Here is an 18,662-nt window from a genome sequence, read left to right on the forward strand (position 1 = left end):
GGTGGGGTTTGAGCGAGACCTGGGGGGTGACACTGCAATATACTAGAAAACCAATCCATGAAAAAATACATCAAACTGTGGAGAGGTATAAAGATCTGTGCAATATCAAACATGCCACACTTCTGTGAAACAATGATACCTGTCAGCTCTGTGTCCATACCGCCCACTTAAGATCCACTTAAAGCACCTTCTCCAGGACAGTATGTGGTGTGTCGGCAGCATGTCATGAAACGTGCACTTTTGGGCTGTATGTGGGCGGTTCTACATGGGCGGGCGGTGTGCATACTGCCCGGCGTTATGTCACTCATGAATCTTCCGGCGAGTGGTATTCTGGCGGTATGTACGCTATATTTTTCGGCGATAGTGGGCGGTATGTCAATGAATTTCGGGCCCTTACAGTTCAGCGCCATATTAAATAAAGCTTTAAAACCATATATAATTATTTTTAATATATATATGCTAACTTACAGGTCAGGTGCAACTTAGAAACCCCCTCCCCCACACAATCACGTAGACCATTTTCTGTAGGAAATAATTGGTACAGTGGCTCAACTGACTTGGCAATATTTGCATCTTCTGCGCCATAATTTGTAGGGGTTATTCCACTGAAAATAATCCAGAAAATAGGGATGGCACTTCACACGTGAATGACATACATATCTTGTGGAAATTAATGTTTCATTCACTATTAATACTAATTAAATATGCACTGTGAATATTAATTGAGGAAAAAGTGGCAGTTCAGGTCACCAAAGAAACAGTTGCATTGAAGACTGAGAGGATTTTTGTGTCTGTATTAAATTACTTTGATACCAAATACTTAATTTGCATAGCTACAAATGAGATCTTAATTCAATGTGTGTTTGGTGCATCAAGAAGGCCTTAAAGAAAAAAAGGCGTCTGATGGCTCAGTTCGTTTATACAGTAGCTGAGCCATAGCAACCAGATTTATATAGAAACACATGGAAGTTACGGCACAAAAACAGGTTATTCTGCCCAACCAGTCCATGTCGGCATTTACCCTCCACGAGATTGATCGCGGTCCATGCTAAGTTACGGGTGCAGTAGCATCGTGGTTATGTTACCGGATTAATAACCCAGAGGCCTGAACTAATGATCCGGAGGCACGACATCACATGCCACCACGGCAGCTTGGGGAATTTAAATTCAGATAATTTTTAAAAATCTGGAATTATAAAGCTATCATCAGTAATGGTGACCATGAAACTAACCGATTGTCGTAAAAACCCATCTGGTTCACTAATGTTCTTCAGGGAAGGAAATCTGTCGCCCTTACCCAGTCTGAGCTATATCTGACTCCAGACCCACAGCAATGTGGTTGACTCTTAACTGCCCTCTGAAATGGCCTAACAAACCATTCAGTTGCACCAAACCGCTGCAAAGACCTTCACCACACAGACTGCAGCGGTTCGAGAAAACGGCTCACCGCCACCTTCTCAAGGGCAAAGAGGGATGGGCAAAAAATGCCGGTCTTGCCTGCGACATCCACATCCCATGAACGAATTTTTAAAAACTCAGTCGGTGAGGCATTACAATTGGCCCAAGTGTCCTTGAGCTAAGAGGGAGAAAGGGCACGTTGGCAGGGTTCCCACTCTAACAATACTATTCAATGAATCTGTCAGAAGTGCGCAAGTGTGAATGACAGGCGAGTTCTGGATCTGGCAAATAACTTGCTGATGCTCGCTCGCAAAGCTCACATGTGGATAATGGCCATCTCAGTCAAGATGGCATCCAACACCTGTGAAACTGTACTGCAGTAAGGAATCAATGCCTTTCAGTCAGAGAGAGAGAGAGAGAGAGAGAGAGAGAGAGGAAAGGTGGCATGAAAATAGAGGGGAAAGGAAACACAGGATCCTGACATAATTACATTTGGATTTAAGAATTAAAACTTACTGTGGTAGATTTAAGTGGTTCCTTTTCTTTCTTCTCTTTTTTTTCCTTCTTCTTTTTCTTTTCTTTCTTTTTACTTCCACCCAGAGCCTGCAGTTTCTCGCGCTCCACAGAAACCAGGTTTCGGTATTGCTCATCGCATGGATGATCCCACGTTGACTGGCCCGATACAAAGTTAAAGTAATAGACGTCACCAGTGACATCTTGGCTACCTCGGGCAAGAGAAAGCAGTCATTCAAAAATACTTTTTTTTTTTAAAAACCATCTCTAAAATCAGTGATAATCTAGCTGTTTGTTAATGCACTGCAACACTGTTGTACCATCACTGATACACAGAAAGTGGATTAAGACAAGTTTTTACTTGAACAAATGAAGTTAAATTGAGAAAATAATGAAAAAGTCATAGCTTACCCAATGCAGTGATTCCTGACAGAGTAACCAAGATGTATTTCCTCACATAACATAAGAACATAAGAAATAGGACAGAAGGAGGCCATTTGGCCCCTCGAGCCTGCTTCGCCATTCGGTAAGATCATGGCTGATCTGATCCTGGCCTCAACTCCACTTCCCCGCCCACTCCCCATGACCCTTGATTCTCTTACCGTTCAAAAATCTGTCTATCTCCACAAATATATTCAATGACCCAGCCTCCACAGCTCTCTGGGTTCGAGAATCCCAAAGATTCACAACCCTCAGAGAAGAAATTCCTCCTCATTTCCATTTTAAATGGGTGACCCCTTATTCTGAAACTATGCCTCCTAATTCTAGAATCCCCCACGAGGGGAAACATCCTCTCTGCATCTTACACGTTTCAAGAAGATCACCTCTCATTCTTCTAAACTCCAATGAGTAGAGGCCCAACCTGCTCAACCTTTCTTTATATCACAACCCTTCATCTCAGGAATCAACCTCGTGAACCTTCTCTGAACTACCTCCAATGCAAGTGTATCCTTCCTTAAATAAGGAGACCAAAACTGTACACCAGTACTCCAGGTGTGGTCTTACCAACACTCTGTATAATTGTAAATAACTTTGATGGTATGAGACGTGAATTGGTTAGAATAGACTGGCGAATGACACTTAAAGGGATGACGGTGGATAGGCAATGGCAAACATTTAAAGAGCACATGGATGAACTTCAACAATTGTACATCCCTGTCTGGAGTAAAAATAAAACAGGGAAGATGGCTCAACCGTGGCTAACAAGGGAAATTAGGGATAATGTTAAATCCAAGGAAGCGGTGTATAAATCGGCCAGAGAAAAAGCAGCAAACCTGAGGACTGGGAGAAATGTAGAATTCAGCAGAGGAGGACAAAGGATATAATTAGGAGGGGGAAAATAAAGTATGAGAGGAAGCTTGCTGGGAACATAAAAACTGACTGCAAAAGCTCCTATAGATATGTGAAGAGAAAAAGATTAGTGAAGACAAACGTAGGTCCCTTACAGTCAGATTCAGGTGAATTTATAATGGGGAACAAAAAAATGGCAGACCAATTGAACAAATACTTTGGTTCTGTCTTCACGAAGGAAGACACAAATAACCTTCCGGAAATACTAGGGGACCGAGGGTCGAGCGAGAAAGAGGAAATGAAGGAAATCCTTATTAATCAGGAAATTGTGTTAGGGAAATTGATGGGATTGAAGGCCAATAAATCCCCAGGGCCTGATAGTCTGCATCCCAGAGTACTTAAGGAAGTGGCCCTAGAAATAGTGGATGCATTGGTGATCATTTTCCATCTATCAGTTCCTATGGACTGGAGGGTAGCTAATGTAACACCACTTTTTAAAAAAGGAGAGAGAAAACGGGGAATTATCGACCGGTTAGCCTGACATCAGTAGTGGGGAAAATGTTGGAATCAATTATTAAAGATAAAACAGCAGCGCATTTGGAAAGCAGTGACAGGATCGGTCCAAGTCAGAATCGATTTATGAAAGGGAAATCCTGCTTGACAAATCTTCTAGAATTTTTTGAGATGTAACTAGTAGAGTGGACAAGGGAGTACCAGTGGATGTGGTTTATTTGGACTTTCAAAAGGCTTTTGACAAGGTCCCACACGAGAGATTGGTGTGCAAAATAAAAGCACATGGTATTGGGGGTAATGTATTGATGTGGATAGAGAATTGGTTGGCAGATAGGAAGCAGAGAGTTGGGATAAACGGGTCCTTTTCAGAATGGCAGACAGTGACTAGTGGGGTGCCGCAGGGCTCAGTGCTGGGACCCCAGCTATTTACAATATACATTAATGATTTGGATGAGGGAATTGAGTGTAATATCCTCCAAGTTTGCAGATGACACTAAGCTGGGTGGCGGTGCGAGCTGTGAGGAGGACACTAAAAGGCTGCAGGGTGACTTGGACAGGTTAGGTGAGTGGGCAAACACGTGCCAGATGCAGTATAATGTGGATAAATGTGAGGTTATCCACTTTGGTGGCAAAAACACGAAGGCAGAATATTATCTGAATGGCGGCAGATTCGGAAAAGGGGAGGTGCAACGAGACCTGGGTGTCATGGTTCATCAGTCATTGAAAGTTGGCATGCAGGTACAGCATGCGGTGAAGGCGGAAAATGGTATGTTGGCCTTCATAGCTAGGGGATTTGAGTTTTGGAGCAGGGAGGTTTTACTGCAGTTGTACAGGGCCTTAGTGAGGCCTCACCTAGAATATTGTGTTCAGTTTTGGTCTCCTAATCTGAGAAAGGACGTTCTTACTATTGAGGGAGTGCAGCAAAGGATCACCAGACTGATTCCAGGGATGACAGAACTGACATATGAGGAGAGACTGGATCGACTAGGCCTGTATTCACTGGAGTTTAGAAGGATGAGAGGGGATCTCATAGAAACATATAAAATTCTGACGGGACAGGACAGGTTAGATACAGGAAGAATGTTCCCGATGTTGGGGAAGTTCAGAACCAAGGGACATAGTCTAAGGATAAGGGGTAAGCCATTTAGGACTGCGATGAGGAGAAACTTCTTTACTCAGAGAGTTGTTAACCTGTGGAATTCCCTACCGCAGAGAGTTGTTGATGCCAGTTCATTGGATATATTCAAGAGGGAGTTAGATATGGCCTTTACAGCTAAAGGGATCAAAGGGTATGGAGAGAAAGCAGGAAAGGGGTACTGAGGTGAATGATCAGCCATGATCTTATTGAATGGTGGTGCCGGCTCGAAGGACCAAATGGCCTACTCCTACACCTATTTTTCTATGTTTCTATGTACCAGGACTTCTCTACTTTTATACTCCACCCCCCTTGCAATAAAGACCAACATTCCATTTGCCCACCTAATTACTTGCAGTACCTGCATGCTAACTTTTTGAGTTTCATGTACAAGGACCCCCAGGTCCCTCTGTACCACAGCATTATGTAATCTCTCCCCATTTAAATAATAATTTGCTTTTTTATTTTTCCTACCAAAGTGGATAACCTCACATTTTTCCACATTATAGTCCATCTGCCAAATTTTTGCCCACTCACTTAGCCTATCTATATGCCTTTGTAGATTCTTTGCGTCCTCCTCACAACTTGCTTTCCCACCTATTTTTGTATTATCAGCAAATTTGGCTACATTACACTTGGTCCCTTCATCCAAGTCATTAATGTCAAGTGTATATAGTTGAAACCCCAGCACTGATCCCTGTGGCACTCCACTAGTTACAGTTTGCCAACCTGAAAATGACTCTGTTTTCTCTTAGTTAGCCAATCCTCTATCCACGCTAATATATTACCCGCAACCCCGTGAGCTCTTATCTTGTGCAGTAACCTTTTATGTGGCACCTTATCAAATGCTTTCTGGAAATCCAAATACACGCCATCTACTGGTTCCCCTTTATTCACCCTGCTCGTTACATCCTCAAAGAATTCCAGCAAATTTGTCAAACATGATTTCCTTTTCATAAGTCCATGCCAACTCTGCTTGACTGCATTATGATTTTCTAAATGTCCTGCTACTATTTCCCTAATGGACTCCAGCATTTTTCCAATGACAGATGTTAGGCTAACTGGTCTATAGTTACCAGCTTTCTGTCTCCCTCCTTTCTTAAATAAGGGCGTTACATTTGTGGTTTTCCAGTCCGCTGGGACCTCTCCAGAATCCAGGGAATTTTGGTAGATTACAACCAATGCATCCATTATCTCTGCAGCCAAATGTTTTAAGAGCCTAGTTGCATGCCATAAGGTCCAGGGGACTTGTCCTCCTTTAGTCCCATTAGTTTGCCTAGTACTTTTTCCTCTAGTGATAATGATTGTTTTAAGTACCCCGCCCCCCCCCCGCCCCCCGACCTCCACCACCAATCGCCCCTTGATTATCAATTATTGGGATGCTTTTAGTGTCTTCTACCATGAAGACTGATACAAAATATTTGTTCAAATTCTCCGCCATTTCCTTGTTTCCCATTATTAATTCCCCAGTCTCATCCTCTAAGGGACCAATGTTTACTTTAGCTACTTGCTTCCTTTTTATATACCTGTAAAAGCTCTAACCATCTGTTTTTATATTTCTTGCTAGTTTACTCTCATAAGCTCTCTTCTCTCTCTATAATTTTTTTTAGTCGTCCTTTGCTGGTTTCCAAAAATTTCTCAATCCTCTGGCCTTCGCAACATTGTATGCCTTTGTTTTCAATTTGATACCATCCTTTACTTCCTTAGTTAGCCACGGATGGTTCATCTTTCTCACTGGAATATATCTTTGCTGATAGTTATGAAATAGCTCCTTAGATGTTTGCCACTGCTTTTCTAGTCTTGCCCTTTAATATATTTTCCCAGTCTACTTTAACCAACTCTGACTTCATACCTTTGTAGTCTTCTTTATTTAAGTTCAGGACACTAGTTTGAGACCTAGCTTTCTCACACTCAAACTGAATTTGAAATTCAACCATGCTATGATCACTCTTCCCAAGAGGATCCTTCACTATGAGATCATTAATTAATCCAGACTCGTTGCACATTATCAGATCTAAAATAGTCTGTTCCATGGTTGGTTCCAAAATGCTACGTTCCAAGAAACCATACCGCATACACTCTATGACTCTTCTACAAGGCTACCTTTGCCAATTTGATTTGTCTAATCAATATGAAGATTAAAATCGCCCATGATTGTTGCCGTATCTTTCTTATAAGTTTCCCTTATTTCTTGATTTATACTCTGTCCTACAGTGTGGCTACTGTTTAGGGGCCTGTAGACCACTCCCACCAGTGACTTCTTCCCTTATTATTTTGTATCTCCACCCAAACTGATTCTACATGTTGATCTTCTGAGCCAATATAGTTTCTCACTACTGCATTGATCTCATACCTTATTAACAAAGCTACCCAACCTCCTTTTCCTTTCTACCGATCCTTACTAAATGGCCAATTCCCCCTGAATATTCAGTTCCCATCCTTGGTCATCTTGCAACCACATATCTGTAACGGCAACCATATCACCCCAATGATTTTTCTTTAAATCAGCATTTGTGTAACTTTGTAGTGTTAAATGTTGGTTGGGCCTTTTATTAAAAATCTGTACTCAGCTCATTTTCATTTAAATTAGCCTTCGCTATTGAGGCCAAATTAAAAGCTTTCTTGTACAACATATGATCTTTCAGAAGGTGCAATGATGGCACGCACTGAACTGACCATGATTTATTGAATATAATACAGCATTTTAAAATACAAATGTTGTGCTTAGATAAGAACTATACATTTAAAAAGAGCTAAATATCACTGAAATTATTCCTTCCATTAAATTACTCTCACTCACTTCTTTCCCCATTTAAACGTGCCACATCATGTTTCCTTCCAGGAGATAAGGGTAAATTAAGCAATCAAGGACTTGTGGCTCCGATGTAAATCATCTTCCCTCACCAACACAGCAACAGATTAATTATGGATTAGCAGGTCAATAGAACACAGGAAGGGCATACTGGAACCAAGGAGTACTTATAATGAACGAATTCATGCATTTTCATTTATTTTAAATGAGTTGACCAAAGTATTAAAATAGCGTAGAGAGGAATTTCACTTGAACATGGAAACATGTTTGTTACAAATGCTACTGAGAGCAAGTTCATCTCTCAAGAGATCGAGGGAGCATAGCTCACCCAAATTTTCTAGAAGAAAACACATGGTATCGCAAGGGCCTTAAATAAGTGAGAACAGAATACTAGTGATTGAATTAAAGAAATGGCCCTTGCAATGAATTTCAGTTCCCCTATGCCTATGATCAGTTCTATAGAATAGAAGAGACCAGGCAGTGTTTTGATACATTAAGATTTGGTGTTTAGAACCAGTGTAATTAAACTGGGAGTCAACTGTGTTCTGGCTCCAGAACAAAGTACAGTATTCCCCAAATCGATTAGATGTTGGCAATCTATTCCTCTTATTTCAAAGGTATTCAATTCAAATGATTTAACAATTTAAATGTGAATTAGAACATTTTGGGAAAAAGCACAGAGAAAAGGAACATATCGAAAATGTTAAGACTCTTTAACAGTGGAGGAAGATCGATCTAGAGTTGCAGATACACAGATCTTTAAAAGGTGGGAAGCAGATAAAAAAGACTATAAGGTGACAAAAAGGATTTGGGGTTTCATATAGCAGGGTCACCAAATATACAAGCAAGTAATTTTGAATTTATACAAGACATTGGATAGGCATGTTGGAAATAGTACCAGTGTACAACGGTATCAGAAATTAAGAAGTGGGGCTCTTTCCAACGGAACAGAGAAAGTTAAGGGAAATTTACGATGTTTAAAATAATTTAGGAGAGAACTAGATGAGTATTTGAAAAGGAAGCACGTTAGAGGATATGGGGAAAGTGCTAGGAAATGGGATTAGGGTAGCTCGCTCCAAGTGAAGAGCTAGCACTGGGCCGAATGGCCTTCTTTCTCTGCTGTAATTGCTACGATTTAATTTAAAAAGCAGGTGCCACTGAAATTATACAGGGAAATTGACAGATGTCATTTAGAATACTGTGTTCAGTTTAGGTGCCGCATTTTAGGAAGGATACACAAGGATATATAAAAGAAAATTCTCCAGGATTATTGGGGTGAAGGGACTAGGTTATGAGAGACCAGGCAAACTTGGGTTATGTTCCCTGAAAATAGGATTTTAAATGAAGGCAATCGAGGGAGAACATTGGTAATGAATATTTCCTCGAGTAGCAGAATCCAGAACAAAGAAGGTATAATGTTCGAATTAATGGGCCCAAGTTTCCACAAGAAAAAAAACGGGCGCCCCTCCAAGCTGGCGCAGGTTACAAATTAGGCGTCCAGAACGCCTAAAACGGCGCCTAAAAAAATCCTCGGTATTCTCCACCGACTTACAGGTCCTGTGGCACTCGGCGCAGCCAGCACGAGCTGTGGGGAGGGCGGAGCCAGGTCCCGGCGCTGAAAACAGTGCCGGGACCTCTGCACATGCGCGCTACAGTCGGCACGCATGTGCAGTAGCTCCAGGCGCCGAACTGTGTGGGAGGGGCCCGAAGCACGCAGCCCCTAGCCCTGGCCCAATGGCCTCACTGGGGCTGCGTGAATGAGGCTCCTCCCACGGCCAGCTCCTGCTCCCCGCCCGACCAGACCCGACCCTCGCTGCCCCCCACCCCCGCCGACCAGACACCCGAGACCCGCTCCCCCCCGCCCCGACCCGAGGCCCGCTCCCCCCCGACCCGACACCCGCTCCCCCCCGACCCGACACCCCCCCCGACCCGACACCCGCTTCCCCCCCCCGACCCGTCACCCGCTCCCCCCCCGACCCGACACCCGCTCCCCCCCCCGACCCGATACCCCCCCCGACCCGACACCCGCTCCTGTTCCCCGACCCCCCCCTCTCTTCCCCGACCCCCCCCTCTTCCCCGACCTCCCCCCTCTCTTTCCCGACCCCACCCCTCTCTCTTCCCCCCCTCTCCTCCCTCCCCTCTCCCTCCCTCTCAGCGGCACGAACAGCTGCAGAATTCTCTGAAGCACTTTCACACAGGTAGGAAGATGGTTTATTTAATCTTTTCTTGGCTTCTAAATGTTTATACAGGTTGGATTTATTTGAATAATATTTGTAGAAGTATAAATAAGGATTTATTGTCGAATTTAATGAGTTCCCTTCCCCCCCACCTCATTCTGGACGCCTAATTTGTAACCTGCGCCTGATTTTTTAATGAGTAGAACAGGTTTTTTCAGTTCTACAAAAATTTTCACTGGCGCCAGTCTACTTTAGTTTGGAGTACATTTTCACTGTGGAAACTTTCAAATCAGGCGTCAGTGGCCAGACACGCCCCCTTTTGAAGAAAAAATTCTGTTCTAAACTAGAACTGTTCTACCTGACTAGAACTGCAGAAAAAAAAATGTGGAGAATTGTGATTTCTAAAATAGTCCGTTCTCCACCAGTTGCTCCTAAAAATCAGGCACGAATCATGTGGAAACTTGGGCCCAAAGACAGGCTAGTTAAAAGCAAATCAAGGAAAAACTTCTTTACACCGAAGGCTGAGAGAATTTAGAACGCGTTGCCTCAGAGGTCATAAATGTGAAGATAACTGAGGTGTTTAAAAGGGAAAAAGATGACTACTAACTCAGGAAGTAAAATGCATTGCTTGATAGAAAGACTAATTCCACACTGGCAGAGGCACTGGTCGGAGTATAGAGACTACAATGTCATAACTCTGGTACTTCCTTTGGATGCAACTTCCTCCACTGATCATAGAATTAGCCCAAGAGAGAAAAGGCAAGGACTGGGATTACAAAGAGAAGCACCATGGCTAACTACAATGTTGAAGCAAGCCCGAATAGTCCAACCCTGTTCTTGTACAAAGGAAGATAGAGAAATACATCTTTAATGACAATCCATTAAAAATTTAGTCTAATTTAAACACAACATTTTTAAAAGTTAATCCACAAATGAAAGTTAAATTTGAGATCAAACTTTAATGGATTGTCATTTAAGATCAATTCATCACAATATAAACTACCACACTCTAGATCAAATTTTCTTTAAGTGGAATATGACCTTATTAAAGCTGATTTTATGCAGGCTCCACTGAACTTTAAAATGGTGCATTTATGACTAAACAAACACTGTCTATTCTATACAGAATCCTATAATTAAGCAATAAATGTCGGTAGCCCTGAGTGTACAAAGGAATAAATGGCTCCTGTGCGCTTCCCGGCATTTAATCATCAGGCAGCAGCTGTTTTTATTTTTTTGCCAAGTGAACTCTGGGCTGCCAACATTTACTGCAGTTTGGTTCACAAGAATTGTTGGAGAACATGCATTTTTAATTTATTAGTTAAAATATAAACATTTTAAAAAGGTCCGTAGAACTCAATCTTTCATCCAGCCAAGTATATAGTACACACGCACACACACACACACAATTTAGATACTTGATTTGTCCAATTACCCCCCCACCCCCCCGCCTCCGTCCTGCCATTTTTCTCTCGTTAATATTTTTTTTCCCTGCACCTCTTCCTTATTGTTTCAACGGTAGTGGACTTATGCAGCTATGCAAACAGCGTTGTTTAATCAGGATCCAATAAAACAAAAGATGAACAAAAATGAAATATACATACATTTATCTACATTGTTTAGCAACGACTTTACAACACTGACACAATCTCCAAGTTGTGACTGCTGGAGAAGTATATTGTATCCAATAATTTGCACCGAAGCAGTAAATTTAATATTGCATGAATAAAGCATCATAGATTCAAACACCGTGATAAGCCTGTTTTTTTATGGAATACTATTTAGTTAAGCTTCCCCCTCTTCTTTTACAGGTAAACACAGCTCACATTTCAGTGCAAGAACACATTGCATTACAGAGCAGAACATCCAAACACAGAAATCAAGTTCATCACCCATGTCTCGATAACGAAAAATTGGCAAATCCTGGTTTAAGTCTACAAATCCTTGTAAAAAGGAATTTACTGTCCCAAATGTAACTGTCTGAATCCCTCAACAGGGATTAATGGGCGAAAGGAAATATCCATTTTTATAAAAACAGCTGGCTCTGCACAGTTTAAATATGTAAAATTTTTCTTCCAATAGTGCAGGAACATGGAAATACAGCTTAATCCTGTTATATGCAATAGGTCGAGGTAGACAAACAGGCCCCGGTTGCATAAAACAGGGCTCGTACCATTCTTACATAGGAACAGGAGGAGGCTATTCAGCCCCTCGAGCCTGTTCCACCATTCAATGAAATCATGGCTGAGCTGTACTTCGACTCAATTAAACCACCTTTGATAACCTTAACCAACACATCTAGCGATCTCCACCGTTAAAATTTCAATTGATGCAGCACCCACAGCTTTTGGTGGGGTTGTGGGGGGAGGGGTGGAAAGAGATAAAGAGTTCCACATTTTCACTACCCTTTGTGTGAAAAGCACTTCCTAATATCACTCCTGAATCGCCTAGCTCTAATGTTAAAGTTGTGCCTACTTGTTTTGGATTCCCTCACCAGAGGAAATAGTTTCTCTGTATCTATCTACCCTATTTAATGCCTTTATTTTTTTTTTAAAACACCGAAGCCCCATTATTATGCTGGTAAATTATTATGCTGCACCATCTTTCCTGGGCTGCGGTGCCCAGAACTGAATGCAGTACTCCAAATGTTTTTTTTTAAATTAGTTCACAGAATGTGGGCGTCGCTGGCAAGGCCAGCATTTATTGCCCATCCCTAATTGCCCTCGAGAAGGTAGTGGTGAACCATCTTATACAACTGAGTGGCTTGCTGGGCCATTTCAGAGGGGAGTGACGAGTCAACCACATTGCTGTGGGACATTATCGGCCAGACCGGGTAAAGACGGCAGATTTCCTTCCCTAAAAGGACATTAGTAAACCAAATGGGGTTTTACGACAATCCGGTAGTTTCATGTCACTATTGCTGATACTACCAACTGAATTTAAATTCAGCAGCTGCTGTGATGGGATTTGAACTCATGTCCCCGGATCATTAGTCTAGGCCTCTGGATTACTAGTCCAGTAACATAACCACTATGCTACTGTACCGCTCCATCCATCATCATAGGTGGTCCCTCGAAATGAGGATGACTTGCTACCATGCCAAAAAAAAGGTTTTCACAGGTGTTTCAATGAAGGACCCGAACTACATCCTGAAGGGTAGAAGATGCCTGTGCTTGGATTTTTTTTAACGTGTGGTGACCGTTGCACCCCAGCCACCACACGGGCTTGACAGAGCTGGATCTTGGTCCAGTGGCAAGGATTACCCAAGACAACTGGAGACCAGCTCTGCTGCACGGATCTAGTCCATGCATGTATCGCAGTGTGGGCTGGCCCGTGCTGCCCCTGGGCCCCAATCACGTCCCTCCACAGTCTCTCGCCGCTCCTTCGCCCCGACCTCGCCGCTCCTGCTGTACCTGCCCACGCTCCAATCACCGACCTGGATCTTGATGATGTCACTCTTCACAGCCGTCGCCCTCCTGCACCAGCTCGCACTGTACCTTGCAGTGGCACGCCTCCACGCTGCCCATGGCCGCCGCTCGGTGCTCGTTTTATGGCCCCGACCCGCCACTGATGTTCCCTCACAGATTGGGGCCTCCACTATGCTACCGTTTCCCTTTTCTGACCAAGGCTCTTCACAACTGAAGCACTGTCTTCCTCCCCATTGTATTCCAAACCCTTGAGATAAAAGCCAATATTCAATTAGCCATTTTGATTACTTTTCGTACCTGTGCACTAGCTTTTAGTGATTTGTGTACACCGACACCCAAATCCCTTTGCTCCCTCCCAGTTCTTAGTCTCTCGCTATTAAGAAAATGGTTGTTAGAAAGTGAAATGCATCGTCTTAGATGTAAAATCAATTGAGATGTTAAGTTACTTACTTAGAAAGGGTATTAAAGGATATGGAGACGAGGTGGGGGGGAATGGTATTAAAAAGAGTTGGCACAGTTATCAAAATGCAAGCTCAATGGGGTAAAAAGCTTACTCTTCATCCCAAATGACTGGCTATATAGGGAGCAAAATTTGGACTTGCAAATATTTAATACAATTCGGGTATTACCAAAATAAAGCTCATATTGTCAGAAAATTCCACATAAGAGCGGATTGTATTTTCATATGTTTGATTGATCAGTGTTGGCTCCAGGTATATTTAGCATTTTGGTACAATACGCCACAGTAAAAAGGCAACTCAGCCAATACACTTTAGTACTGTACCAATATGCTTCATTATTTCAAGTTGCTCCCACCATTAACAGCACCAGTGGCAGACATGTAACCCACTTGTACTTCACCTTTGTATTACATAGCCCAAAATGCCCTCATCTGACACAACCCAAGTTTAGAAGGACTAAACATGTAATTGTACTGCTGGATGTTTTTCATGTTCAGTTTTAAAATTTCACACACACGCATCATTATGCTTTACTGAAATCCTATTGAAAACACTACAGGTCTTCCGCCATCTTACCAGGGCTTCCATTCTTGGGGTAAAGGTGCCACAATGCCCTCCCTGGCTAACCACATTAGCTCCGGTTCATTTTCAGGGTCAATTCCTATCTCGCGGGCGTATTCTTGGATTTCTGAAGGAGGATAAGAAAAGTTACATTAAAAATTTTATTTTTAAAAAGTGGCATACCGCCTGAGCCATGGAGTTTGTGCTAGTGAACCCTTCCGCTGTGACTTTCAGATGTGACACGATGAAGGGGCTAGGTGTTGTCCACGCTGGAAGTTCGTGGAGGAAAAAGGCTGACCTCCTAATTGACCAAAAACTAAGGATGGCAGAAGTTAACACATTGATTTCCTACTGACGCATCTTGATCAGGAATGGTGTATGGCATTGGAAGAAAGATGGGAAGGGAAAAAAACTAAACCAACACCATTTCAATTCCTTCCTTCTTTCCATCCCCCACTTCACACTTTATGCCCAAAACCAATTGTGCAATACTGGACTGGACAGAAAGAGCCTGAATGGAACTTTCAACTTCAGCTGGGGCATAAAACTAGCGGCATCAGATCTGCCACCCTTTATACACCCTGCCTGATTTTCCGTCCCACTGAAGCTGAAAAGATATAGGGCTAGAAATTGATCAGCCGACCACGGTGATTGATCCGTGGGAATTTCATCAGAGCCTTCCGCCGGCGGTTTCGAAAAATCGCTGGGGAGCAGATCGCCGGCGTGCGACGCTGGGAGAACCGCTCTCGCCTGAGTTTGGTGGGAGCGGTGATCCGTACTTAAAAAAAAACAGGCCCAGTCGGAGCAGCCTTTCGATGGACGGTAGGTATGAAACCCTTAAAAAAATGGAAAGTGAATGTTTTCTTAAATTCTTTTGCAACGATTCAGTTAAGAAAGCTCCTTTGAATTTTTTGCGATGCTTTTTTTTGAAAAAATATTTTTCGTATTCCCCCACTCCCTCCCTCCCTCCCTCCCTCCCCTCCCGCCCCCCCCCCGCCCCCCCCCCCCACGCCCCCCCCCCCCCCCCGTCCCCCCCCACCCCCCCCCCAGGCTCGATTCCAGCCTCGGACTTAATTTCACCAGGATCGAGTTTATCGCCGAGAATCCTCCTGGAACGCCCATTTTTCCGGTTTTTGATCAATTTTCTGCCTGCGTTAATTGCTGAATCTTAGCGTTTTGGGGAAATTAAAAGGGCAGTGGCAGCCTTTGATCCATTTCTAGCCTCTAGACTGTACAACAGTGGTCGCAAATTTAAGTTGTATAAAGCCAGATCTAGGTTAGATGTCTGTAGGTGGCTCTTTTCCCAGATAATAGTGGGCCTTTGGAACAGGCTGGTGTCTCGTGGGGTGGATGCTAATTCGCTGAATTCTTTCAAGCGAGAGCTGGACCTGTTTCTGGTGGAGCGGAGGTCACTTCTTAAAAAAGGTAGGTACTGCAGGGAGTTCAGGGCCAGAGTGATCTCCTGGACTAGTTTTGACGACCTAGATGGGTTGGACAGCAGTTTCCCAGATTTTTTGCCCCTATATTGGCCTGAGTTTTTTTTTAAATCTGGTTTTTCGCCTCTCCCAGGAGATCTAGATTTAGGTGGGTGGAGTGTGTATATATTGTGATCCATAAGGAATCACAATTGTGTGGGACAGAATCGATGGACCAGAGGGTCTGTACCTGTCCATCATTGTTTGTATGTTTGTAAAGTATAAAGCAGACTCATGGTCCAGGGTAAGCACTACAAATGCATTGACTAAAGATTCATACTGTGAACCACAAGAAGAGTTTTATATTTCAGAGCATGGCAAATCAGTGCACGCACACTCTACATTAAAAGCTCCAACAGTCACCATCGGTCAAAGCTGGCTGCCTCGTGCGCAGCGAGATCTATCCACTGTCAACTACATTATTGGTTATGTCATCCTTCTGCAGAAGAAAACTCATAACCCACCTCCTGCTGCCAAAAGTCACAGAACCACTGTGACTTATTCATCTGTTACGCAAAGCAGAAGAATACTAATCACAAGTGTGGAAATAGAATTTTTAAAGTCTGAGCATTAAACCTCAAAATGTAACCTAACTATTTTGGCAGATCATGGAAAAAGGTTTTCAGTTTAGTTTGTTAACAAGTGTAGCACTCTCTACAAAAGCCTTGTTAAAACCTCTCTCTTTGATGGTCCCTTTCGTTCCCAGTCCTAACCCAACTGCTCAGTGTCTTATCATCTTGCTACATTGAATTACATTAAAAGGCGCTACAAAAGTACAAATTATTGTTTGTGTATAAATATATAAATATGAAAATATGTTACAATTAGAAGTAGTAGAGCCCCCATGTGACTTTGTTGGTAAATGTACTGTTTAGATGTGACTAAGACACCTGGATTCAGGTCTCCGATTCAATCCATGGTTTACCTCGATTTAACTGATCTCAGCCAGGGTAAGGGTGGAGGCAGTAAAATCAGTCTCTCTGTCCCCAGACCAAGGAATTAAAAATAAAATCAGGTAGGAGTTCCATTTCCCCCTTTGTGTACAGTGCTTGTGTGGACGTCAAATGAGGACAGTATCAGGCATAGCTGCGGTCCACGCCAGAATATTCTGCTCTCCGATCAAATATCCTACAAGCACGCAACTATCTTGGATCACACCTGGAGAATGACTGAGATATCAGAGCACTGGTAGTGCCCATTCTCCAGCAAGAGCCAGCGCCTTCACAAGAGGGAGAAAACAGGGGGAGAAAATTGTCCTCAAGTATAATTATATTGTTCTTCCATATAGAGAGATACAAATGCATTACAGCATTTCAGCAAATTAAAAAAAAAGTTTAAATAAATAATTTTACTTTTGACAGAAAAGATTTGTCTGACCGACCAACTACATCATATTTAAAAAACACTGCTGGTAAGGCGGTTAAAGTCTAACCATAATTTGGTCAATACTGCCCTCTACTGCATGGAACCTTGTATCTATGAAATGGCAAATGACTAGAAAAATGAGTTGCATTAATAGATGCACAGCAAATATCCTAACCATGAGCCTTCGTTTGCTAGTTAACTACACAATGGGTGAGCTTTGTGTCTGAAAATAAACAAAGTATGTTTTGGATTAGTATGAACTTAAAGATCTATTTTGTTCGGGAGAGGTCAGTGAAGACAAGTATGAGTTGAGTGTTCATTTCTCAACAAAAAACTTAAGTGAATATTGCTGGGGAAAATAAAAAAGACATAAATTACAGCGCAATATAAATTTAAAATTAAATTTGTTTTTACAAATTACAATAGAGGTGGGTGAGGAAGAAGCAACCTCAATACCGTCAAGATCAGGGGTCCATAAATAGCCATACAGGAGGGCGGGTAACATTATTGCCCTGCGGACCATAAGCTTGGTGCCAGATTTGAGGTCCTGGTCTTCAACACACTTTTCCTCAGACGACAGAAGGCTGCGCACACTGGAGGCAGTGTTGGGCCTCATCGTCGATGTCTGCCCTTGCTGATAGTAGGCTCCCGAGGTATGGAAAAAGGTCCACATTGTCCAAGGCTGCGACATGGATTTTGATGACCCGGGGGCAGTGCTGTGTGGCAGGGTCAGGTTGGTGGAGGACCTCTGTCTCATGGATGTTTAGTCTAAGGCCCCACTGCCACCTGGGAATCCCTGGCCCAAGACCGCCCTGAGTGGTGGAAGAGCATCCGGGAGGGCGCTGAGCACCTCGAGTCTCGTCGCCGAGAGCGTGCAGAATCAAAGCGCAGGCAGCGGAAGGAGCGTGCGGCAAACCAGACTCCCCACCCACCCCTTTCCTTCAACCACTGTCTGTCCCACCTGTGACAGAGACTGTAATTCCCGTATTGGACTGTACAGCCACCTGAGAACTCACTTTTAGAGTGGAAGCAAGTCTTCCTCGATTTCGAGGGACTGCCTATGATGATGATGATGATAAATATATATATATTTTTTTAAAAGGGGCTTAACACTACGAAAGGGTCATCATCGCTCACAAAAGAGCTTGCCTTTAGAGCCCCTTTCCCATCCTCACAACATCCCAAAGCACTTCACAGCCAATGAACTGGTTATGCAGCAATGTTCACGCTAAGCTGCATGGCAGTCTAGAGGTCCCGCGCAGGCTGCTTATCGACTTTTATATGGGAGAAACCGCTCGCGTGATAAAATCTGAATGGGCTGCACAACCACATAAAGGGACCTCACACCAAAAAAAAAGTGGGAACAATCTTATGCAGGCAATTTGTATGCATTGTCAGGAGGCAGTTTGTGCACAGAATCACTGTATTCACTTCCATTGTTACACCAAAGAATGTCCCCTGTCCCTGCTCCCTCCAAATGCAATGGAAACATTGCACCAACAGTAATGTGGAGTAAAAGAGGCTTTTTTTTGTT

At 43.1% G+C, this 18,662-nt stretch overlaps 1 protein-coding gene across 8 annotated transcripts in view; it reads right to left on the reverse strand.

Annotated features, from left to right (window-relative positions):
• LOC139276457 (centrosomal protein of 164 kDa-like) overlaps window positions 1-18,662 on the reverse strand; it is a 209,885-nt gene that overhangs the window by 140,192 nt on the left and 51,031 nt on the right. For all 8 annotated transcript variants that reach the window (XM_070894480.1, XM_070894479.1, XM_070894476.1 and 5 more), the window contains 2 exons: window positions 14,304-14,415; window positions 1,915-2,119 (listed from right to left, as the gene is read on the reverse strand). In XM_070894480.1, the coding sequence (XP_070750581.1) occupies window positions 1,915-2,119; window positions 14,304-14,415 (317 nt within the window). The remainder of the gene's footprint in view (window positions 1-1,914; window positions 2,120-14,303; window positions 14,416-18,662) is intronic.

This window comes from Pristiophorus japonicus, chromosome 11 (genome assembly GCF_044704955.1).
Source record: "Pristiophorus japonicus isolate sPriJap1 chromosome 11, sPriJap1.hap1, whole genome shotgun sequence".
Lineage (NCBI taxonomy): Eukaryota > Metazoa > Chordata > Chondrichthyes > Pristiophoridae > Pristiophorus > Pristiophorus japonicus.